This window comes from Pipistrellus kuhlii, unplaced genomic scaffold (genome assembly GCF_014108245.1).
Source record: "Pipistrellus kuhlii isolate mPipKuh1 unplaced genomic scaffold, mPipKuh1.p scaffold_m20_p_43, whole genome shotgun sequence".
NCBI classification, from domain to species: domain Eukaryota; kingdom Metazoa; phylum Chordata; class Mammalia; order Chiroptera; family Vespertilionidae; genus Pipistrellus; species Pipistrellus kuhlii.
In genome coordinates this window covers 2190464-2215516 of record NW_023425544.1, presented here as the reverse complement: position 1 = coordinate 2215516, position 25053 = coordinate 2190464, and the positions used below count along the sequence as shown (strand labels likewise).

At 38.6% G+C, this 25053-nt stretch overlaps 1 protein-coding gene across 3 annotated transcripts; it reads left to right on the top strand.

The window, feature by feature from the left end:
- Positions 1 to 343: 343 nt before the first annotated feature.
- On the top strand, positions 344 to 23380 carry PPP6C (protein phosphatase 6 catalytic subunit). 3 transcript variants are annotated; one of them, XM_036411997.2, is made up of 7 exons: positions 352 to 648; positions 11820 to 11915; positions 17696 to 17761; positions 18787 to 18928; positions 20660 to 20739; positions 20912 to 21121; positions 22052 to 23380. In XM_036411997.2, the coding sequence occupies exons 1-7, from the start codon at positions 574 to 576 to the stop codon at positions 22298 to 22300; spliced, it is 918 nt and encodes a 305-aa protein (XP_036267890.1). In that variant the 5' UTR covers positions 352 to 573; the 3' UTR covers positions 22301 to 23380. The 3 variants fall into 3 exon arrangements, with proteins under 3 accessions (XP_036267893.1, XP_036267891.1, XP_036267890.1); XM_036412000.2 differs by lacking the exon at positions 11820 to 11915 and having other exon boundaries at positions 344 to 648; XM_036411998.2 differs by lacking the exon at positions 17696 to 17761 and having other exon boundaries at positions 345 to 648.
- Positions 23381 to 25053: the final 1673 nt, after the last annotated feature.

Below are 25053 nucleotides of genomic sequence, written 5' to 3'. Positions count from 1 at the left end.
ATGTGAGAGAAACATCAATGGGTCGCCTCCCGGGCACGCCCCTCCGGGTTCAGGGTTCAAACCGGCAACCCAGGTCTGTGTCCTGACCACAATGGAACCGCAACCTTTTAGCGCAATGTTCGGGTGAGGGAATGCTTAAATGGGTCAAAGTGAGAAACCGGGGAATAGCTAGGGTTACCTCCTTCGTTGTTTTGCTCGGAAAAGCCTCGCTGGGTCCCCTCAGAAGTGCAAGTCTGGAGAAAGAAAACTGGAGTATCTAGCATCAAGACTACAAATCCCAGCCTGCCCCGCGGCAGCCAACTACGGGTCCCGGCAGGTTTCATTGTCCCGGAGGAACCCCTCAGGGCCCGCCGCCGGAGTTCCGGGGGGGGGGAGAAGGTGTGGGGCGTGTCCAGGCGGCGGGGAGACCTAGGTCAAGCTCTACGTCGCCGCGCCGTCGTCTCTCACGGGCCGGACGTGACGCAGGGAGAGTTCCGGCTTCGGCCTCTGCCGCTGCGGCCGCTACTTCAGCCGCCGCCGCTACCGCCGCCGCCACCGCCGCCGCTGCCGTCGTCGGGGCTAGTTCTTCCTAAAATGGCGCCCCTCGACTTGGACAAGTATGTGGAGATAGCGCGGCTGTGCAAGTACCTTCCGGAGAACGACTTGAAGGTAGGCTCGGTCGGGGCGGGAGCGCCGCTGGTCGGGCTCGCCCCTTCCGGCAGCGGGGCGCCCGCCGGCCCGCCCTTCTCGACGCGGGACCCCCGCCGGCCTCTCGCCCCGTCTCGGCGGGGGGCCTGACGCGGCGCCGAGAGACCCGGTCCCTTTTGGCGTCTCGCTGAGGGCGGGGGTGGACGGAGGAGCCGGAGCCCTCCCCGGAGTGCCGTCCCGGTTCCGTAGCGGGGATCCTGAGGGATGTCGCGGCCTCTGCCCCAGGGTCACCGCTCCGCGCCTTCGGGCCGCCGCAGGGGCTCCGAACCCTGACAGCTGTGCAAAGAGGACTGCCCTCGGCTGACCCATCCCCGGTGTCCCGGAGTCCGAACCCTGCCCTCGGGCTGGGGTCATCCCTCCCGAGGCGGTGACAGGAGCGCGGGGGCCGGCGGGTGACAGATGCCCGGGCCTCGGGAGCGCGCCGCGGGGGCCGAGGTGGGAGAGAACGGCGGGGCGTCCCTCCCTCCGGCCCTGCCGCCGCTCCAATTGTTCTTCCCCGGGGCTGGCTTTCTCCTGCCCCGGCCCTGGAACCCCGTCTTCCTGGGCGCCGTGAGCTCAGTTAAGCTCATTGAGGTGGACCATTTGGGAGTCCCGCAGTAAATTACAAATGCTTTCCTGTTTTTTTAAGTTGTTCCCCCTTGATCCCTTCTTAACTCAGGTTTGCATTTTCTTGGTTTCCTAAAAGAGGTGAGTTTTTTGTTGCCGCAGAGTCCAAGGAACAGTGTGTGTGTGTGTGTGTGTGTGTGTGTGTGTGTGTGTGTAAAGGAACGAATGGAGGTCTTTTGACAAGTCTTTCTGTTTTTGTGCGTTTGTGGAAACTAGGGCTTAGGTGCCTAGTTAGTGCTACTCTCTTTTATTTGCTCAATTAGCATTGATTTGTTTGCTGTGGGTAAGTGGGTAAACCGCCAATAGTTTTTGAAATTGTTTTAATTCTTTAAGTTGTTTTTTAAAGCAATTTATCTTTGTGAATTTTTTTTCTCTTAAGGAAGATGTTGCTGTGTGTGTGTGTGTGTGTGTGTGTGTGTTGTTTTTTGTTTTGCGGTCTCTTTTGGTACAGGTTGATATTTAACGACAGCAAAAATGCAAGATGTTGAAAGCCAAAGGTGCTGTTGTGAATGTAACTTATTTGTATTTATAGGTAAATGATGTGCACTGTATTATAAGGGAGTCATTCTTGTGTGTATTTTCCCTTTAATAGGATAATTTTAAATGAGGACAAAGCCAATATTAGTAGAAATGGAGCTCTCATGCTCATCTGGGTCCTTTGTGGCTTCTTTAAAAAATTTTTTTTTAATTGTTTAAAGTATTACATGTAGTAGTACATACATCTCCATTTTTTCCCATTGACTTTCCCCCAGCCTCCCTACCCCTCATCCCACCCCCCAGAGTCTTACATCCATTGGTGTGCTTATATGCATGCATACAAGTCCTTTGGTTCTCTTTCCTCCTCTCCCCAACACTCCCCTGCCTTCCCGCTGTAATTTGACAGTCTGTCCTGTGCTTTACTGACTCTATATCTATCTTTTGGTTCAACAGGTTATAATGTTCTTTATTTTCCATAAATAAAGAGTGAGATCATGTGGTATTTTTCTTTCATTGCCTGGCTTATTTCACTTAACATAATACTCTCCAGGCCCATCCATGCTGTTGCAAATGGTAGGAGTTCCTTCTTTTTTACCGCAGCGTAGTATTCCATTGTGTAGATGTACCACAGTTTTCTAATCCACTCATCTGCTGATGGGCATTTAGGCTGTTTCCAAATCTTAGCTATGGTGAGTTGTGCTGCTATGAACATAGGGGTGCTTATATCCTTTTTGATTGGTGTTTCTAGTTTCTTGCCCGGTGGCTTCTTAAGGAAACAAAGATACAAGCAACATTGGGACCCAGATCATGGAAAATAACCAGACATCTTTTGGTAGCATTGTTTATCCCATGAGAGAAGTGGGGTTTTGCATGTCAGAGAGTTGAGGTGAAATTTTCTGTTCTTTAGCATATAAAGCTGTTTTAAGCTTTGTGTTTATATTAGTAAAATGTTGCTTATTATAAAAATATATGTTGAGCCGAAACCAGTTTGGCTCAGTGGTAGAGCGTCGGTCTGTGGACTGAAAGGTCCCAGGTTTGATTCTGGTCAAGGGCATGTACATTGGTTGCGGGCACATCCCCGGTAGGGGGTGTGCAAGAGGCAGCTGGTCGGTGTTTCTCATTGACGTTTCTAGCTCTCTATCCCTCTCTCCTCCTCTCTGTAAAAAAAATCAATAAAATATATATATTTAATAAAAAATGTTGATACTAATTTGAATTGGATATTAAAATGATTTGGATGATAACTAGTTGGATTTTCTTTAGACCTCTTAGTTTGATAAACAGATTTCCCTCCTACCTCAAGGAAATATTTAAAAAAATATATATATATTTTATTGATTTTTTACAGAGAGGAGGAGAGAGGGATAGAGAGCTAGAAACGTCGATGAGAAATACCGACCAGCTGCCTCTTGCACACCCCCTACCGGGGATGTGCCCGCAACCAAGGTACATGTCCTTGACCGGAATCGAACCTGGGACCTTTCAGTCCCCAGGCCGATGCTCTATCCACTGAGCCAAACCGGTTTCGGCTCAAGGAAATATTATTAAATCATTTCATTTCCCCTTGCAACACAAAATGGACTGTATTTGGCATGTATGTTTCTTAAGAAATTAAAAAATCTTCTGGGCAACTACTGGGGAAAATTATGAATTTTTCTTTTAAGCAAAGGCTTTTTTTTTTTGATCTTGGAAATGTTTTTGTCAAATTAATTTGCTCCTCTTTGGTATATTTAAAATAATTTAAATTTGATTTTACTTCTTGGCATGAAGTTCAAACTAAAATTAGGCAGGCCAAGAAAGTATTCCAGGAGCACCTTTTCAGAGACTTTAAAGCCAAAGTAAAAGATTCTGTGAGGAAGCAAAGTAATCATTGGGGCCACTTAATGATCATATGGAAAAGATTTGTTCTGGTAGAAAAGACAGAAACTCACTGTGTTTTAGACTGACTAGAAGTTGGAGGTACTAAATAAAACAAATGCATAGGATATTCTAAATCTAATCATGATTTCTCTATACCTAAATTGGAAGTGGTCCAATCACTAGTACTGAATCAAGTTAATATAACTGTTTTGAAGGAATAAGGATAAAATATAAGAGTAGACAAAGTATAACCTTTCTTTTAAAAGAGGTCATGTGATTCTCATCTACAATAAAGATTTCAGAGCTGCTCGTAGACGATACAGATTCCATATCTGGTTGTGGAAGACTGAATAATAAAAATCAGGTTTATTGAATATTTAAACTTAAGTACTTAGGTGGGTGTGGGTTTTATAACTTGAAGACTGTCAGATCTCTTTTTGTGGTCATCAAACTGCAGCTTGCGAGCCACATACGACTCTTTGGCCCCTTGAATGTGGCTCTTCCACAAAATACCATGGCCTGGGCCAGTCTGTTTGAAGAAGTGTCGTTAGAAGAAGTTTAAGTTTAAAAAATTAGGCTCTCAAAAGAAATTTCAATCGTATTGTTGATATTTGGCTCTGTTGATTAATGAGCTTGCCTACCACTGTCTTAGATGGTTCTTAGAAGGGACATGTAAACGAAGAAATTGCATGTTGAGTTGATATTCAATTTTCTTACTGAGGAACTTAAGACAGTTACCATGGTAAGGGTTGGGAGAATACTAGTGTCTCTCTCAGAGATGCAATACAAAGAATTGTGTAATTCCACAGTAACCACTTTTATGGGTTAATATTATAGTATAATCTTTGTAGAATTCACTTTTTTTTTTTTAACCTGTGCCATCCCTGAGTTTTTTGTATAAGGCTACTTGCTCTGCAAAGTTGTACCTCTGTCTGAAATGCCTCCATAAAGCTTCAAAGAATTCTCCCTTGCTTTTTTTCTGATATTTGTTGAACAGCATTTCATAAATTCTCATTCAGCCTTTGTCAGATTTTAGAGATTGTCATCATATATTGTAGTCTTTATCTTTCCATACATACTTGTCTCTAACCTTATTGCCTGTCTTATTGATCATTCTATTTACTTGAGTTGTTTGGTTTTGCATTACATCTTTCTTCAGGTAATATAAGGAAAACTGGACATAGAACAGGACTTTGGTACACACCATGACTTTATAAGGGACCAGAAGAGTGTTTTTAAGACTTTTTTATAATGCCTTACATTTTGTTTGTCATTTTGGCTACAGAATCACAGTCTCTTGTGTATTCTGAAAATAGTCTGTAACAGTGCTGTCCAGTAGAAATTAAAAAAAAAAAAAGCTTAGAAATATGAGCCGCAAAATACATTTTCTTATTTTTAAAATATTTTTAATGACTGAAGAGAGGAAGGGAGAGGGAGAGATAACAACATCAATGATGAGAGAGAATCATTGATCGACTGCCTCTTGCATTCCCCCTATTGGGGATCATCCCACAACCCATGCATGTACTCTTGACTGGAATTGAATTGCAGGCTGACGCTCTATCCACTGAGCCAAACCATCTAGGGTGCAAAATACATTTTTTAAAAAGTGAAAAAGAAACAGGTGAAATAAATTTTAGTACTATTTAACCTAATTTCAACATGTAATTAATATAAAATTACTAATGTAATATTTCCCTTTTTTGTACTAAATATGGTGTATATTTTACATTTATGACATATTACAGTTAAGACCAGCCTTATTATAGTTACTCAATAGCTACATGTGGCTGCAGGTATCTAATGGGCAGGGCACACCTCTAATAACTCCCCAGCCCATTTCCTAGAATTGCAGACCTGAGAGAGAATCAGAGTTCATCTAATTCTATACCCTTCTTTTTCTACTGAGGGGGTACTCAGCTTTGTAGTGTTTATGATTTGTCTGAGGATGCCCGACTAAGCCATGAATTAGGTTGAAAAGCCTCCTTGTGCAGCGCTCTTTCTGATACAGTTAATAGCCTTTTTAGGATGACAAATAGCTTGCTTTTTTATTATTTTTTTATTTTTATTTTAAAAATATATTTTATTGATTTTTTTACAGAGAGGAAGAGAGAGGGATAGAGAGTTAGAAACATCAATGAGAGAGAACCACTGATCATCTGCCTCTTGCACACCCCCTTGTCATGCTTTTTTAGATGTGTTTTCCACTTCATCACCTTTTAAAAAAAATCTTCCATTCTAAGCACATTGGACTGCTGTCTTCTGACAACATGCTCTGTACTTCCTTTCCACTGTGCTGCTGCTGCTTTTTTTTTTTTTTTTTTTTTAAGTCCCGATCTGGACTTTTTTTTTTTTTTTTTTTAATATATTTTATTGATTTTTCACAGAGAGAAAGGGAGAGAGATAGAGAGCTAGAAATGTCAATGAGAGAGAAATATCAACCAGTTGCCTCCTGCACACCCCCTACCGGGGATGTGCCCGCAACCAAGGTACATGCCCTTGACCGAAATCTAACCTGGGACCTTTCAGTCCGCAGACTGACGCTCTACCACTGAGCCAAACTGGTTTCGGCTCTTTGCTTCTTTTCAGTCTGTTTTTGTCACCTATTTAATATGTATGATACATAACACATATATTAAATTATTTAATACTCTGTGGGTTGAGTACTAATATTTACAAACAGGTAACTGAAGCACAGACAGATTAACTTTCCAAAGTCATGCAGCTAGTAAGTAAATGGATGAGTGGGGATTCAATCCTAGGCAAGTCTGGGCCCAGGGTTCATGTCCATAACTACCACTTATGCTTCCTCTATGCAATACCCTCCATGCCTCTTTTGAGCTTTGGCTCAGATGCCACTTTCTCCATACAGGGTTCCTGGATTCCACAGTCAGAATTATTAGTAGTGATTAGAATTTACATAGCTACTTACAGTCTTCTGAATACCTTCATGTCCATTCTGTCATTTACACAGTCCTTGTAATAGGCAGAGTAGGTACCAAAGCTAGGAATTGATGAGGTTTAAGTGATTTTTACCTGAGTTACTCAGCAGAGGACATGCCTGAATTTAATTGCTAATAAAAATTCCCATTCTTGCCTGGCCAGCAAGGCTCAGTGGTTGAACTTCGACCCAGGAACCAAGAAATCACTTGTTTAGTTCTGGGTCAGGGCACATGTCCACGTTGCAGGCTCAATTCCAAGTATGGGGCAGCCGATAGATGATACAATATTTCTCTGTCATCAGGTTTTCTATCTCTATCCCTCTCCATTCCTTTCTCTCTAAAAATCAATAAAAACATATTTTAAAAAATCTCCATTCTTTCTTTTCTATGTTAACCTTTACCCTATAGCACTTTTACTCGATTTTACCACTTACAGTATTCTGACTTTTCTGATAGCAAATATGTCCATCTCAGCATTAGAATACAAGCTTATTGAGGGCCAGGGCCATATCTTGTTTATTATATTCTCTACAGCAGTGTTTCCCAAACTTTTGACATATGTGCACCCCTTCTATAATTTTCGTAACGCTGAGTACCCCTAGTACTCATGAGAATGTAGAATTAGGCGCAGCTAAGCACGGTGCAGTGCATATCCCCACCAAACTCCGGTGCAACGCGTACCCCCACCAAACTCTTCCCGTCCCCCTGGGGGTACACGTACCACACTTTGGGAAACACTGCTCTACAGTATTAGAACATTGCCTTGTATGTGATAATCAGTTAATGCTTGTTGAGTCAAACTGTATACTGTTTAACAACAAACATTTCTTTAAATACTTCCTGTCAAGTACTGTTCCATGTGGGTGCTAGAGATAGAATCCCATATTTGTCTCTGCCTTTGAGGGGCTCTCAGTGTAGTAAGGGAGATATGAAAGGTAAACACATAATCATCGCATGGTGTGACAGGTGCTAAAGTAGAGGACTGTCTAAGATATTAGGAAACAGAAGCAGCATCTAATTCTGACACCATCGAGGAGAAATGAGAGGGATGAACAGTTTGTTCAGGTAAACAAAATAGGAAGGAAAGAACATGCAAGCAGGATAAATACCATGTGGCATGGCATAGCTTAATCTGAAAGAAAGAACATATTTGATTCGGGGAATCTGAGGCAGTTGATATGCCTGGAAGTGGTGCTGGGAGGACATGCAGAAGTCAAAATCATGGCAAACTAGGCTGTTAAATTTGGATTTTCATATTTTAAGTGGTACGTAGGAAAACACTTTGAAATGTTTTTATATTTTAGGGGAAAACATTCTGTGACTTTTTTATATTGTTTAAAATATGGCTAACTAAAAAAAAAGTAGACTCAAAGAAAACTATTATAGGAATACACTGTTGTGTGTAGTAGAAGTATGACAAAATCTTGATGATGGTACTTGAATGGATTATTGAAAACACTGCCTTAAACAGAGGAGTACCCTTGAGAGATTTTAAAGGAAGTGACAGTAAGTTTTAGAAATATGGCAACATTGTGAACTTTGTGGAATGGGATAGGAATCTCATAGACAAAGTGACAGGAGAACTTGAAGTATAATAGGATCTGTTGATATAATAGAATAAGTCTAGGTGATGAGGGAAAGAGTTCAGCGTAATCTTTTAGTTTCTGGCATGGATAACTTAGTTAATACTATAACTAGTAGATTAAGGAATGCAAGGGAGTTTGGTTTGAACATACTGGATTTGAGATGCTGCTAAGTCAAGACATTGAGGTAGAGATGTTCAGAAGACTTAGATACACAGGTTGGCTAGTTCTCAAGTATTTATTGATTGCCATATGTGCTCCAGGCACTGTTGTAGTATTATAGTATTAAACTCAGGAGAAGGTCTATTGCCAGTAGTTCTCAACTGGGGATGGTTTGCACTCATGAGGGTGTTTGGCAAAGTCTGGAGACATTTTTATTTGTCACAGCTTGTGGGGTGTGGGGATATAAATGTGGGTATCTAGTGGGTGTAGAAGCCAGAGATGTTGCTAAACAGCCTGTAATTCACAGAAGCCCTCCACAATAAAGAATTATCAGTAGTAATGCTATGGTGGAGAATTTAAGCCCAGTGTATCTGAGGGACTACAGGTAACAGGGAGACGGGAGCAGAAAATAGAATGGAACCACGAACAAGTATCTTGAGGAAAAGGTAGACAAGGGGAATAGGGTCTCCTAAGAATGGGGGCTATGAACCCCTACTTGTTTAAGGATTAGGAATTAATTGGGCACCATGTGGAGAGGTGGGTGTAGTTTAAATTTGGGATAAGATTAAGAATCTTGCCCTAGTGCCTGTTTTGGAGCAGTTAAGTATAACCACACTTCCTACAAACCAAGCAGCAAGACAAAGATGTGAAGGTCTTTGGAGGAGCTTCTCCCGTGGCAAGGTTGGATTCTAGGGGGCCACTGTATGTACTGGTATAGTTGGCTGACATATGTAACATTTGTACTGAGATTTCAGACTTCCTATTTTTGTGTTTGCTTGATAGGAATTTGTAAGCTACTGCTGAACTGGAGAGATGAGAGGTAGGGATTTGGCTTAGAGACTCTAAATCCTCAGTTGGGACTGTAGATGTGGCAGTTATAGGAGGCAGCTTTTACTTTACTCAAGTTAGTGTTCCTGCCTTCAGGTTACAGACGCTGCCTGAGTAATTTACTTTCTCAGGCCTTTGCGATTGGCAGGTTTCACAGTGATGTTCTTTACAGTCTGCTGTTACTTTCAGATCAGTACTGGAGTATGGGCCAGTCTCCTTCAGTTCTGGAGGCCTCATGGGCTAGGAGAGGCAGTCATATTTTGGTGAAAATTCTGGCACATTCAGATATGGTAACCATGAGATTCCATCATGAATTTGTGCTGTGATTAGTGTTGTGTTTTTTTAAATTTAATAAATCTTTATTGTTCAGATTATTACAATTGTTTCTCCTTTTCCCCCCCCCCATAGCTCCCCTCCACCCGATTCCCACTGTCCTTATCTATAGGTGTACGATTTTTTGTTCCAGTCTCTTTCTGCACCCCACACCCTTTACCTCCTGAGAATTATCAGTCCACTCCCTTTCTATGTCCCTGATTCTATTATATTCACCAATTTATTCTGTTCCTCAGATTTTTAATTCACTTGATTTATTCTGTTCCTCAGATTTTTAATTTCACTTGTTGATAGATATGTATTTGTTGTTCATAATTTTTATCTTTACTTTTTTCTTCTTCTTAAAGAATACCTTTCAGCATTTCATATAATACTGGTTTGGTGGTGATGAACTTCTTTAGCTTTTTCTTATCTGTGAAGCTCTTTATCTGACCTTCAATTCTGATTGATAACTTTGCTGGGTAGAGTAATCTTGGTTTAGGTTCTTGCTTTTCAGCTGTGATTAGTTTAAAAGTATTAATTAAATGATGATTCACTTTGTTTCCATAGGATACAGAGTGGTTAACAAAATTGCATTCAGTATAGCGAAATAAATATTCAGAATAAGTAAGAAAAATGAGACAAAGAAAAAATAAAGAGAGGAAATCAAGATGAAGCGAGAAATAAGAATATATGTAAAATAAAAGCTGTGATGATCAGGTTACTTCTTTGAGATTAGGCCCTGAGTTTTCTGGGAGTGAACGAAAGGTAGGAACTGATCAATTAAGAAATTCAGAGTCTATAAGATGATAAAAACAAACTTCTTAGGAAATCACATTTATCCTTGATAGAGATATTCCTTCCGTGGGTCCTCCTTGAAGGCAACTGTTTAATCACAGCATCCTGTGTGCCTCATTTATAGTCTGCACAGTGACAGGCTCTGTAGAGGACTGTTTCTACAGTGTCCCACACTACAGGTTGATGTCATGACTGTAAAGTGCATTTTGGGAAAGGAGGGCAGTATAATGCAGGGTGAGGACAGGCCTCTTTAGAGGACAATCTGACTTAATTCAGGGTGGAATTTATAATAGATTTTCTTGGGTAACATTTTAAAAATTGATCTTTAAAGGTGTATAAACAGTGGGACCCTCAAATTTACAACAGTACCTGAGAGTAAGCAAATAGAAAGATCAACATTGCAGGAAACAGAACTTTTCTTTCCCAGAGATGCATTCTGGAAAGAAGAGTGGAAGGTGAGCTTCTTTGGCAGCTTGTGTCAGAGGATGTGCTGGGGGGAGACATTTAAATTGTATTCATGGTATGGGCTCTCACCTCCATTGATGGACATTAGGACTCTTTTTAAATGATGTCAAATTTGAAAGGGAGTGTGGATAGGACAAGTGCCTGACAACATGCAGGTCTCATGGCAACAGACAAAACTCTGTCCACTCTTGTACAAATGACAGCAAAGCACTTCTACAAATACTTTAAAAAAATAGATTTTTATTGATTTCATAGAGGAAGGGAGAGGGAGAGAGAAATGGAAACATCTATGAAAGAGAATCATGGATCGGCTGCCTCCTGCATGCCCCACTCTGGAGATCGAGCCCACAACCCGGACATGTGCCCTTGACCGGAATTGAACCTGGGACTCCTTAGTCCTCAGGCCGATGATCTATCCACTGAGCTAAACCAGCTAGGGCTCTACAGTTACTTCTGGTGAGATTCTCTTTGAGGAGGTTTGGTTAGAGTACCTGAAAAAATATTCCAAATATTTATACCTAAGAAATATTCCAAATATTTATACCCTACCTGCTTTGGCTCATTGGCAGGTTGTGAGCTTGATCCACAGTAAGGGGCATGCAGGAGGGAGCCAATCAGTGATTCTCTCCCTCATCATTGATGTTTCTATCTCGTTGTCCGTCTCCCTTCCTCTCTGAAATCAATAAAAAAATAATTTTTAAAAAGGTGGGTAAGATCTTGAAATAGGTACTTTAAAACATCACTGTATTGTTTTATTTTTGAAATTATACAGTAGCAGAAAAAATTGTTTTAAATATTAATTGCTACTCTGTGAAGCGAACCTGAAAAGAGCAGTGCTCTTTATTCTGGCAAGATGAGAAAGAAGGTGGAAAAGAAAGACTATTGAAAACAACACAGGCCAAACATGGCATATTTGTTCTTTGGAAGTGAGTAAGAGTTGTAAACTTTGGGAGCTAACTACTGTAAGCATCCCCAGAATCATCAAAGACAGTTTCCTTTGCTATCAAACAATTTAAGTATTAATACTTGTCTTTTTGTCATGTGATCCTTAGTTTTAATATTGTAGTAAAAGCTTGCATTTTATCTTTTCTCCTTCTAGCGGCTATGTGACTATGTCTGTGACCTCCTCTTGGAAGAATCAAATGTTCAGCCAGTATCAACACCAGTAACAGTGTGTGGAGACATACACGGACAGGTAAAATTTCATAAGCAGATTTTTAGCTTTGTATTGTCCATAGTACATGTGTATTTCCATTTGTGCTGCAAACAACAAACAAAAACAAATAAAAAACAACAGCTGGTAGTTGGCTAGGTTACTTCAGTCTGTATGACTGTTAACTAAGTGAAAAAAGCAGTGGTCAAATTATTCATGGAGTTTGTTGAAATTATGCTTGCGAAGTAAATAGAATGCAATACTATTCTGTGGAAAGGGGGAGATATAAAACACAAATGTGACTGCTCATAGTTATTATGGTCAATAGGAGGTGCGAATTTCCTTGGTGGGAATGAGAATAGCAAAGGTTCAGAAAGAAAATTGTTGGCGTGTGATTTCCCAGCAAGCTACTGCTTAGAATTTATTTTTTCCTCTGCTGGGTTTTATTTGTTTGTTTTTAAGAGTTTCAGTGCAGGAAGGGCATATGTCATCTTTAGATTCTTAATGTCAGTGTTTAGTCTAGTTGGAAACCTGTGTGTTTATAAAGTTATTTTAAATAGGGAAATGAAAGGTGAACTGAATACTCATATCTTGCTATATGTATACAATGGAATTTGGGCTACAAGACAGATAAACACTGTGAACAATATAGTATTTATGAATACTAACAGGACTTACTGTCTTCTGACAATTTCCTGTTTTACATATGACTACTTAAAGGAGCAGAAGGGACTGGCTGCTGAATGAGTAAAAACTTACTTTGACTAAGAGAGTTGTTCATTTTGGCTTTTCAGTATGTTCTCTAAAGGTTGAGATTATAATAAATCTGACATCTGCATATTCTCAGCTTCTAAATAGATACTCCATTATGTCACATGTGATTTGTTAGTAGATTTTAAGAGTGAATTTTCTTTTGTTTTAAAAAATTATTGATTTTTTACAGAGAGAAAAGAGAGGGAGAGAGAGTTAGAAACATGAGAGAGAAACATCAATCAGCTGCCTCCTGCACACCCCCTACTGGGAATGTGCCCACAACCAAGGTACATGTCCTTGACTGGAATCGAACCTGGGACCCTTGAGTCCACAGGCCGGTGCTCTATCCACTGAGCCAAACTGGTTAGGGCTTGGAGTGAATTTCTGAATATTTCCATTAACTTCTCTCCAAAACTATAATAAACATTTACATTTTACATAACATAAAGGATATTAATATAAGCAGTTTCTTTTAAAAATATATTTTTATTGATTTCAGAGAGGAAGGGAGAGGGAGAGAAAGATAGAAATATCAATGATAGAGAGAATCATTGATTGTCAGCCTCATGCAGCATGTGCCCTTGACAGGAATCGAACCCGGAACCTTTCAGTCCTCAGGTTGACGCTCTATCCACTGAGCCAAACTGGCTAGGGCTAAGCAGTTTCTTAATACATTCATAAAAGCTGGAATAAACCAAGCAACATTTTCCTCTGATTATAACATTAAAGTTGCCTTAGCCGGCTTTGCTCAGTGGTTAGAGCATTGGCCCACAGACTGAAGAAGGGTCCCAGGTTTAATTCTGGTCAAGGGCACATACTTGGCCCACTCTAGGGCGTGTGTAGGAGGCAACCAGTCAATGTGTCTCTCTCACATCAGTGTTTCTCTTTTTGTCCCTCCCCCTCCTTTCCACTCTCTAAAAATCAATGGAAAAATATCCTTGGATGAGGATTAACAGCAATAATAATAAATAAAAATAAAGAAACTTACTGTACTGATATGAATTGATTAAAAAAAAAAAGTTAAAGGGTTGCCCAGCTAACATGGCTCAGTGGTCGATTTATGAACTAGGAGGTCACAGTTTGATTCCTTGTCAGGACACATGCCCAGGTTGCGGGCTTGAATCCTCAGAGTGGGGTGTACAGGAGGCAGCGGATCAATGATTCTCTCTTATTGATATTTCTATCTCTTCCTCTCTGAAATCAATAAAAATATATTAAAAAAATTAAATTGAGGGGTTATCAAGAACTTTTCAATATGTGAATTACAGTCATGATCAAAGATCAAGAACTTAGAGATAACTTCAGATTGTGAAAATTAATTGAAATCATAAAATTGTACTTCTGTATTACTTAAATGAAATGTACAGTATTTGCTAACATTTATCTTGTGTTTTGAGGTTAATCAAGTGCTTTTTAGCCGAAACTGGTTTGGCTCAGTGGATAGAGCGTCGGCTTGTGGACTGAAGGGTCGCAGGTTCGATTCCGGTCAAGGGCATGTACCTTGGTTACGGGCACATCCTCAGTAGGGGGTGTGCTAGAGGCTGCTGATCAATGATTCTCTCTCATCGATGTTTCTAGCTCTCTATCCGTCTCTCTTCCTCTCTGTAAAAAATCAATAATATATATATTTTTTAAAAATAATGTGCTTTTTAGCATATTCCATGTAAAATTTTCTCAAGAGTTCTATACAGTTGAGTCATTTTGTAGAGAAGGAAACTGAGACTAAAAGATTGAAGAATTAGCCCAAACTCTCACAGCTGTTAAGGAACAGAGCAGAGACTTGAAATTCATTTGGATGCCCAGTAGTACATATTAAGTTAAGTATACCACCAAACTGTGAACATTGTTTCATTTGTACTTGACCCTTTAAAACAATTGCTAATCAGCTGAAACCGGTTTGGCTCAGTGGTAGAGCGTCTGCCTGCGGACTGAAAGGTCCCAGGTTTGATTCTGGTCAAGGGCATGTACCTTGGTTGTGGGCACATCTCCAGTAGGAGGTGTGCAAGAGGCAGCTGGTCGATGTTTCTCTCTCATCAACATTTCTAGCTCTCTAGCTCTCTCCCTTCCTCTCTCTAAAAAATCAATAAAATATATTTAAAAAAAATAAATAAAAATAAAATAATTGCTAATCAAAAACATGGGGCTTGCCAAGGCCGGTTTGGCTCAGCGGTAGAGCGTCGGTCTGCGGACTGAAGGGTCCCAGGTTCGATTCCTGTCAAGGGCATGTACATTGGTTGTGGGCACATCCCCGGTAGGGGGTGTGCAAGAGGCAGCTGGTCAATGTTTCTCTCATCAACGTTTCTAGCTCTCTCTCTCTCTCCCTTCCTCTCTGTAAAAAATCAATAAAATATATTTTTTTAAAAATTAAAAAAAAAAACCACAAAAAAAAAAACATGGGGCTGGTAGAGCTTCTAACACTCTGTTGATTGAGTAAACTAAATGTAAGATATGTCCTTTGGGACTTGTATAGTTGTCTTTCCCATGGGCCAGTCCTGGAATTGCAGGATTGGGTTATAAATATAAATAAACATGCTGGCAAGCGTATACAGCTGTCCCTCAGTGTCCTCAGGAGATTGGCTCCAGGACCTCTCACAAATATCAAAATCCTGTGATGCTCAAGTCCCTTATACAAAAATGGCATAGTATTTGCATATAACTTATGCACATCCCCACATATACTTTAAATCTAGATTACTTATAATACCTAATACAGTATAAATGCTATGTAAATAATAGTTTAAGGAATAATGACCAAAAAAAAAACCCACAAAAAAGTCTGCACTTGTTCAGACCTACAATCATTTTAGGCCTAATACATGGTACATGTCAACAGAAACATAACATTCTCTGTTCACCCGCCCCTGGTCCCAAATATTTCGATACACTGCTTGTTGAATGGGATGAGTTCACAGTAAGAGTCTGGAAATCTGCAGATACGAATGACAACTACACTGCTGAGAAGCATTGAAGCAGTGTAATCTAGTTTGGAGATGGTAGACTTCAGTATCAGACAGAGCTTGTTTTAAACCCTGACTGGGCAATGCACTGCCTGTTTAAAAAGCCACATCAGCCCTAGCGTGAACCCATTTGGCTCAGTGGATAGAGTGTCAACCTGTAGACTGAAGAGTCCCAGGTTCAGTTCCAGTCAAGGGCACATGCCCAGGTTGCAGGCTTGATCCCCAGTAGGGGGCATGTAGGAGGCAGCTGATCAATGATTTTCTCTCATCATTGATGTTTCTATCCCTTCCTCTTTGAAAACACACACACACACACACACACACACACACACACACACACAAAACACAAAAAACAAGAAGTCAGACATCCCTCTCACAATCCAAGACTGCTGGCTCCCAACTGCTCACCTGCCTTCCTGATTGCTCCTAACCGCTTCTGCCTTCCAGCCTGATCACCCCCTAACCACTCCCATGCCAGCCTGATTGATGTCTAACTGCTCCCCTGCCAGCCTGTTTGCCCCCAACTTCCCTCCTCTGCTGACCTGGTCATCCCTAACTTATCTCCCCTGCAGGGTTGATAGCCTCCAACTGCCCTCCCTTGCAGACCTGGTCCTTCTCAACTCTCCTTTCTTGTAGGCCTGGTGCCTCCCAACTTGCCTTCCCTTGCTGCCTGATCACCCACAACTGCCCTCCCTTGCAGGCCTGGTGCCTCCCAATTGCCTTTTCCTGCTCACCACCTTGTGGTGGCCATCTTGTCTCCACATGGGGACAGGATCTTTGTCCACATGGGGACAGCTATCTTGATCTTATGTGTTGGGGTGATGGTCAATCTGCATATTACTCTTTTATTATTTAGGATAATAGAATCAGGGCCATAGAAAGGGAGTGAACTGACAATCCTTGGGGGAAAGAGTTGTGGGGGATACTGGAAGAGACTGGACAAAAATCATACATCTATGGAAAAAGACGGGGGTGGGGTGGGAGAGAGGGTAAGGGCAGAGGGTGGGGTGGGAACCAGGTGGAAGAAGCTATGGGGAGAGGGGAGGAGGAACAATTGTAATAATCTGAACAATGAAGATTTAATTAAAAAGTAGAAATGAAAAAGTGACAAAACTAGAAACTAAATATAGCTCATGGAAAAACAAAACAAAAAAAAATATTGTTACTGATTTCAGAAAGGAATGGGAGAGGGAGGGAGGGAGGGAGGGAGGGAGGGAGGGAGGGAGACAACAGTAATGAGGGAGAATCATTGATTGGCTGCCTCCTTAAGGTTAAAATTCTCTGCTTAAGACTTAAACAGTTACAAGGAGGGGAAATGCTTTATTTCAGTAGTTAACATTTAAATGTCAGTTTTGTTCACTGTTACTAAGATTCTTGTACAGTTTTAACCATTAGAAATTTGATATTTATTAGTGATATTTTCAAGTCTAAAAAATAAATATGTTGGAAATTATTAGTTGTGGTAGGTATAGTTGATTACAAAAAAACTGAAGTTTCTTTAAGAATTAGATTAGGGTTATCTATAGTAAACTGAAGTTTGTCCTTTACCAACTTTTAGTCAAGTAGAATTAGGTGAAATATGCAGTTTCTTTTTACTCATTATTGAGAGGACATTTTACATTTGTGGGGGCTAAGGGTACACATCAACAGTATTCTGTAGGAAGGTAGGTTGACCTGTTCTGTAGCGTGTAAGTTTATTCTTTGAAATAAAGTTTTACCTACTTGTTTACTTATCTTTCTCTCATTGAAATAGATGTTAAATATGTGATGGGATGGTTAGGTGAGCTTATTGGAAGTTATGTAACTGATAAATAATTTCAAATTCTCAAGTAATAGGTGAGGAGATAGATATATGAAAGAAACTTAAGAGGAAGGCCTATAGCATTAATGATATATGAATGACTTTAAAGGTAATTGAGCTTTATTTCAATGCTTTCTTTTTTAAGGCTTGGGAGCTGTGTGCTTGGCAACTTTGCTTATACTGTTTTCTTTTTATTGTTAGTATTTGAAGTCTTCATAATTAACTGCTTCTTTACACATTTTGCTCTCAGTTTTATTATTTTATTCCTTTATAGGAATTTGTAATCAACAAATATTGCCTTTCTTTTATAGTTTTATGACCTTTGTGAACTATTCAGAACTGGAGGTCAAGTTCCTGACACAAACTACATATTTATGGTATGTAAAAACCAGTCACATCAAGTACTCATTTAAAAAGATCAAGTACTTATTTAAAAAGGAAAAGATCTGTCTTATTACATGTAAATTACATAATAATTTTATTGCCATGTGATAATCACTATTTAAATATCTAAAAAGGTGATTCTGTACCTTTTTATATTTTTCTGGGTCCTCTAGTTGAGAATAATTGATTTAGTAAATTGCTGAATACCTAAGAATGGGTTGGAGCCCTCAGTAATGGTTGGGAAAAATAATAATCCTAGAACCACTGGTTTATAGCATAAATCTTTAATTTATTGTTACTTTACCAAACTTTTTGGAGTATTCATTTTTATGTTATTAATCTATGAATTGAGGAATAAGCACACAGACACATTTGCTATGAAGATGCATATTTGCTTACTTTTCTTTCAGAATGTAATGTTACTGTTTTATTTTTTCTGTATCTTCCTTCTGTAAGTTTCTGGGTACTTTCTTATTATTCGTTTAGCTGTTTTCTTATTGGTCTACTATAGGCCCAAGTAAAACATTAATGGGAAGTGTAAATAGCATGTCATCACATGCCATTGCTAAACACAAAGCTGAACATGGAACACTGTGGTAATTGTGGTGTTTGCTTTTTCAAAAGAAAACAAAAATATTTTATTCAAGTTGGTAGCTCTTCTGATTCAGTTAAAATATTTTTGAAATTTATTTAAAGTTTTTGATTTACACATCTTTTTGAAACATGTTACTGTGGGTAATAGAGAACTGAAAAATGGCAGTTTGCAGGGGGAAATCATTGAATTGTACTGCAAGTATCTGTAGGCCTCCTGAATTGTGGACTAACACAAACACTAGTAAAAACAGCCTATTTACTTCCATTGGAATTTTTGTTAAAACTCAAATTTCCAAATAATTCAATGTATAACTTCATTTTTGTTATTTTGGGCTGTGTCTCTGATTTATGTGCACTTTGGTATAATTTGTAAAATATATTGTTGCCATTGTATTGTTTGTAACTGTAATCTTTTGCTTTACAGGGTGATTTTGTAGACAGAGGTTACTATAGTTTGGAGACCTTCACTTATCTTCTTGCACTAAAGGCTAAATGGCCTGATCGTATTACACTTTTGCGAGGAAATCATGAGAGTAGACAGATAACACAGGTTTATGGATTTTATGGTAAGACCTTCTGTTTCTCTGATTCTGAACATTATTTTACATTCCTCTTTGGGGAGAAAACACAGAAGTCATACATGTGTTTTATAGTAAATTTAGAAAATACAGATAATCTTTTTCCACTTTCTCACTCTTTAACTTTCTCTCTTCCCCTAACCAATGGGAAATCTTACCATGGAGAGAGAACCATTCTTAAACTTTTGGTGTGCATCTTTCTAGATCAGTGCCTCAAAGCACTGTTCTTAGTTTACCTTACTGGAATCATCTGGGGTGCTTGTTAGAAATGCAGATGGCTGGGCCCCCATGCAGAACTTTTGGGACAGGACCCTTGAAGTTGTAAAGGTGAATGTCCTGCTCATTCAAGTTTGAGAATTTATTCTATATCTATTTCTACATATTTATGTGTGTTTGTTGTATAATATATGTGTGTGCATACACACCACACTAAAATGGGATCATACTTGCTTCTTCATTTAATATTGTGACCTGCCTTTTTACTTCATTAAAGTATTTTTTATGGCAGCTTATATTATACTATATGGATATCCTGTAATTGATTTAACCAGTCCTTTTAACATTGGATATTGGAGTTATTTTTAAGTTGCTGATATACACATATCTGAATGAATATCCTTTTATATCATATACATATGATATCCCAAGGATATATAAATATCCTTTTACATATATATTAAAAATGTGTGCTTGTTCCAGAGAATCTCAGGACATCAGAGATTAGAAATATAACTCAGAAAAACAATATCAAATAGAACTCATATATTAAAAACAGAATAGCTGCTGCCTTGGCCCGTGTGGCTCAGTTTGTTGAGAATAGGTCCGTGCACAAAAAGGTCTGTGTTTTGATTCCTAGTCAGGAGACATGCCTGGGAATGTGAGGAGGCAGCCCATCAATCTTTCTCTCACATCAGTGTTTCTCTTTCTCCCTCTCCCTTCTTTTCTTTCTAAAATCAATTTTTAAAAAATTTAAAAATTATTTAAAAGCAAAATAACTGCTTTTATAAAACTTTTATATGGTTGAAAGTTTTAATAAACATGGTTAAGAAGTTCTTTGAAGAGGGTAGACATAAGAATTGTTGAGCTTATTAATATGAATTTTTCCTTGAACACAAGGTAGATATTGAGTGATTTGAAAATAAATTTATAACCCTTTAGTTTCAGATTTTTATATTTTGAATTATTTTCTATCATTATAAAGATAAGCAGGACTATCTTACTGGTTTAAGCTGAATTCCTGTTGTCCTAGTATTTGATGTATTCTTTATTAACATTTTTATTTTATTATCATTTAAAAATATATTTGTATTTATGTCAGAGAGGAAGGGAAAGGGAGAGAGAGAGAGAGAAACATCAGTGATGAGAATCATTGATCTGCTTCCTGCATGCCCCCAACCAGGGATCGAGCCCGCAACAGTCATGTGCTCTGGTTCGTAGGTCAATGTTCAACCACCAAGTCACACTGGATGGACTATTTAAAAAAAAATTTAATTTAGAGATAGGAGGAAGGGAGAAAGAGAAAAGTATTGATTTGTTGTTCCACTTATTCGTGCAATGAATGATTAATTCTTGTATGTGTCCTGTCGGGATCAAACCCCTAATCTTGGCATGTTGGGAGGATGCTCTGACCAACGGAGCTACCTGGCCAGGGCTATATTCTTTATTTTTATCGGCACATTCAGAATTTCATTACTGAGAACGCTCCTGTTTCTTTTGTAGATGAGTGCCAAACCAAATATGGAAATGCTAATGCCTGGAGATACTGTACCAAAGTTTTTGACATGCTCACAGTAGCAGCTGTAAGTTTATATGAATCTTTCTAAAGCCACAACATATTTCTTGCCAATAACACTTTGCATATTTTTATCTAATTGCTATCTTAGTTATATTGATATTATTGATTCATTGGAGAATTTGGATATAATTGAATTTATTATTATATGTTCAACTCTTTGTTATCCTTTTTGTTAGTTAATAGATGAGCAGATTTTGTGTGTTCATGGTGGTTTATCTCCTGATATCAAAACACTGGATCAAATTCGAACCATTGAACGGAATCAGGAAATTCCTCATAAAGGAGCATTTTGTGACCTGGTTTGGTCAGATCCTGAAGATGTGGATACTTGGGCTATCAGTCCCCGAGGAGCAGGTTGGCTTTTTGGCGCAAAGGTCACAAATGAGGTAAAGTCAACATTTTCGGAAAAGTGGTCTGTTGGTTGCTAATGAACTATACAAAGAACTATGGTGGCTGTAGATGATAAACTTATAGTCTAGTGGTCAAACTATGGTGATTATGGATATAAAATTCCTCATCTAGTTTATCATGTAATATATAACTCCTTAGTAATTAATGAGATGAATCATGAAAGCACCTCCTTCAGCATCTACTTGGTAACATATATAAAATAAATGTTCCTTTTCTTCCAAATATTGCAGTTAAGTAATAAGATTAAACAAGGTCAAGAAAGGCAACTTAAAAAATATTTTTTTCCATATTTATGTTTTTAGTTGAGATACAATTGATATTTAACATTGTATTAGTTTTAGATATACAACATAATGACTTGCTATATGTACATATTGTGAATAGGCAACTTTTTGAGGTCCAACTATTTATACACACACACACACACACACACACACACACACATATGCTATATTGGGAAGTGATCGAATGTGGAATCAGAGAGCTAGGTTGAAGTTATCTTGTCTGAATCTCTGTTTCATTACACTGAAAAAGTAGTAAATCTCAGAATTTTTGCAAGAACCATATTAAACACTCAGTAAATTATAGATATGGTAACAATATGTTTATTGTTAAACCATAACAATTTTGTTTCATATCTGATAGTACTTGTAGGATGCTTTTCTTCCAGAAACTTCTAGTTATGTGACTGATGATTTCTAAGCTCTTTAATAGTCTCAGGCCAAAGTGACTCTTTAGCCTATAACTCATTTAAATTATTGGGGTTAACTGTAGAGTTAGTTTTATAGTCATGAGAACCATACTCAGTAGCAGGATTTATGCTTTATTTAAATGTTTATTGTATATAGGCTGGTATTTTTAAAAAGAATATGCTGGATACTTAACCAATCCTTTCTAAATTGCAGTTTGTTCATATCAACAACTTAAAACTCATCTGCAGAGCACACCAACTAGTGCACGAAGGCTATAAGTTTATGTTTGATGAGAAGTTGGTAACAGTATGGTCTGCACCTAATTACTGCTATCGTTGTGGAAATATTGCTTCAATAATGGTCTTCAAAGATGTAAATACAAGAGAACCAAAGTTATTCCGGGCAGTTCCAGATTCAGAACGTGTTATTCCTCCCAGAACGACGACGCCGTATTTCCTTTGAGGCCTGCGCCCATCCTGCTGACCGGTCACATTTTCTGCCCTCTTCTTACCCCAACTTTCGTGTATTACCCTCTATAATATACTTTTTATTGAGCACTTTGCTGCTGAAATGCTGCCTCTTGCCTTTTTTTATTTTAAATTATCTAAATTTATTGTTTGTTATGGTGTCTATAACAATGTTTTCCTATCAGTTTTCTCCCCCATCCCATCCCCACCTTGGACTCATCTGAGAAGACTTGAGAAATGTCTTAATACTCATACTGCTGCATGTAGCTCTTGCTTATTTACTGGTCTGGGGGAAACAAGATGTGTTTCCTTTTTAAAAAAGCCAATTGACAGAACAGACTACACTGAAATACTCCTTTTGTATCATTCAGCCTTTTGTTTTAGTTTGGTAAGTTTTAAGAAATTTCAGCAGCAAAGTTGTTATCCAGTGGGCACGATGGACTGCAAATGCCTCGAGTTATGTATACTTGTCCCAGCTGTAAACTTCATTGTCCTTTGTTGGATATTTTAAGTGGATATAAAATAAATTGGTCTAAAGGGCTGCCCTCGTTGTGTTTTTAAATTTGAGTTAAAAACTGCTACAGCTTATGATTTTGTACATTAAGATAATTGTATTGATCTTTTTTCAGATTCCTTGTATTTTTAAATAAAGTAATCTTAAATAAAACCCAGATAGGTTAAAAGTGTTAGAAATTTTAAACAGCTTACATTGTTAGCTTAAAATTACTCTTTTTTTTTTTTTTTTTTCCTAGTCAGAGTTCTTGACCCTTTGGTTATTGAGTTTAAAACTTCAACTGAAATTCAGTACTATTTATTTAAGAAAAAAATCACTAAACTGTGCCTAAGAACATAACTGCCATATTAATTAATGTTTTGGTTTATATCCTCTATAGTAATAGAAAAACATTTAATACTTGTAATGCTGATATGTTCATTTGATACCACTTGAGTAAAATGTGATCAATCCAGTTTACAATCTATCATGAGTATTATGAAGTAATATCTATGTACTTTTCAATAGGAATCATTTTCTTGCTGTAACACTTGACCTTAACTTTTAGAAAGTGTTCTTTTTTTTAAAAAAAATGCAACTGGAAAGGTTGAAAAGTCAGGACTTATATTTGTGAACTGTAATCTGAAGCAGGTTTTAAAAAGTGTGGAAAGAAACAAATTGTCCTTTTTTGTAAAGGTCTGTGATACCATGTTTCGGCTTTGTGTAAGTAATTTGAATATCCAAAGGATTGTTGGTGATCAGTCCTTGATATGCAACGTCCACTTAATAAGGACAAGTGTTCCAGTGTCTCTTATGACTGTGGTCATAAATGATGTTGGAATTTACCATTTTGTGAAATAGTTGGTATCCTTTTACTACTATAATTAATTTTTGTCATTCCAGGAAATCTTTGTGAAGCCAGCCAATTAATAAAGCACTTTAGTATCTGTTCAGGTAGTAGTTTTGAAAATCAACTTTTCCCCTTCAGGATAAGAACTTCCAGGTTACCTAAAAATGCAATAAAAATCTTTATAGTCTACGCTTCTTGGCACATAATTTTTCATCAGGGTTTTCTTTTATTAAATGAGCACAACACTTTTGATTGTTTCCCACAACCACCCAGCTACTTGTGTAGTTTTTAATTGTAAAGCTATATGAAAGACGTGACTAAGACATTTGCTGCACACACTTGAACTGTGGGGTCAGTATCTTTGTGTCATTGCCCTGACCTCAGTGTAATTCAGGGGGAAAGTTATTAATCTTACAGGGATATGTAGCTATGTATTTTACTAATTGTTAAACACTGGAAATTAATGATGCAGACAACTTGATGTGGTCTTTAAACAGCTCTCTGCAGTATTTTTTTCCTTTTACCATAAATTGTTCATTTGTTTTTGTTAATCCTCACTTGAGAATATTTCTTCCATTGATTTTTTTTTTAAGAGAGTGGAAAAGAGGGAGGAAGAGAGAGTAAAAAACATTTATGAGAGAGAGAGAGAGAGAGAGGGAGGGAGAGAGAGAGAGAGAAATGGGGGGGAGAGAGAGAGAGAAACATTGGTTGGTTGCCTCCCACATGCAGGGAACATAGCTGCAACCCAGGTATGTGCCCTTGACCAGGAATTGAACCGGCGACCCTTGTGGTGCGTGGGCCAACATTCCAACGCTGACACACACCTGCAAGGCTCCTGTTACCATGAATTGTATTCACGTGTTTGCTCTCCTCTGCTTTTAAATTGTACCAGTTAAACCAGTAACCCTGAGCCCTCCCTCCCATTTGATACTCCCTAGCTTAGATTGATGTAGTTTTAGTGATCCCTGTAATGTGACATTTTTAAGTCATTGCATACTGCATTTGTCTGTCACTAGTTGGGCATGTGCCAATAATGTTCTGTCCATTCCTTAACTGCCATCTCTGTTCTGCCTGATTTTTCCCCCCTCTTCAACCGAATTACAGCTTTTTGCATGGGAAAAAAAAAAAGCTTTTACTATTAGACATGTAAAGGGAAAAGAGAGTGAATGTATTGTTTTGTAAGCCTAAAAGGAATATTTGGATTCCTCTACGAAATAAGGGCTACGTACTATATACAGTAATCTTATGGTGGAAGATACTTGCAGGCCATAGGTTTGTAGGCAGATCTGTTACTCCCTGTGTCTAGGCTGAATGTAAAATCCCTTATATTGTATTATTGGGGATAATCACTATTTTTATTTGCCTATGATATACTTGGTTTCTAATAAATTGTCCTAGACTCTAG

Coding starts and splice junctions, on each gene's coding strand:
- PPP6C (XM_036411997.2), top strand. CDS start 574: ATGGCGCCCCTCGACTTGGACAAGTATGTGGAGATAGCGCGGCTGTGC. Junction 11,916..17,695: donor GTGGAGACATACACGGACAG/GTAAAATTTCAT, acceptor TTTCTTTTATAG/TTTTATGACCTTTGTGAACT. Junction 20,740..20,911: donor ACATGCTCACAGTAGCAGCT/GTAAGTTTATAT, acceptor CCTTTTTGTTAG/TTAATAGATGAGCAGATTTT.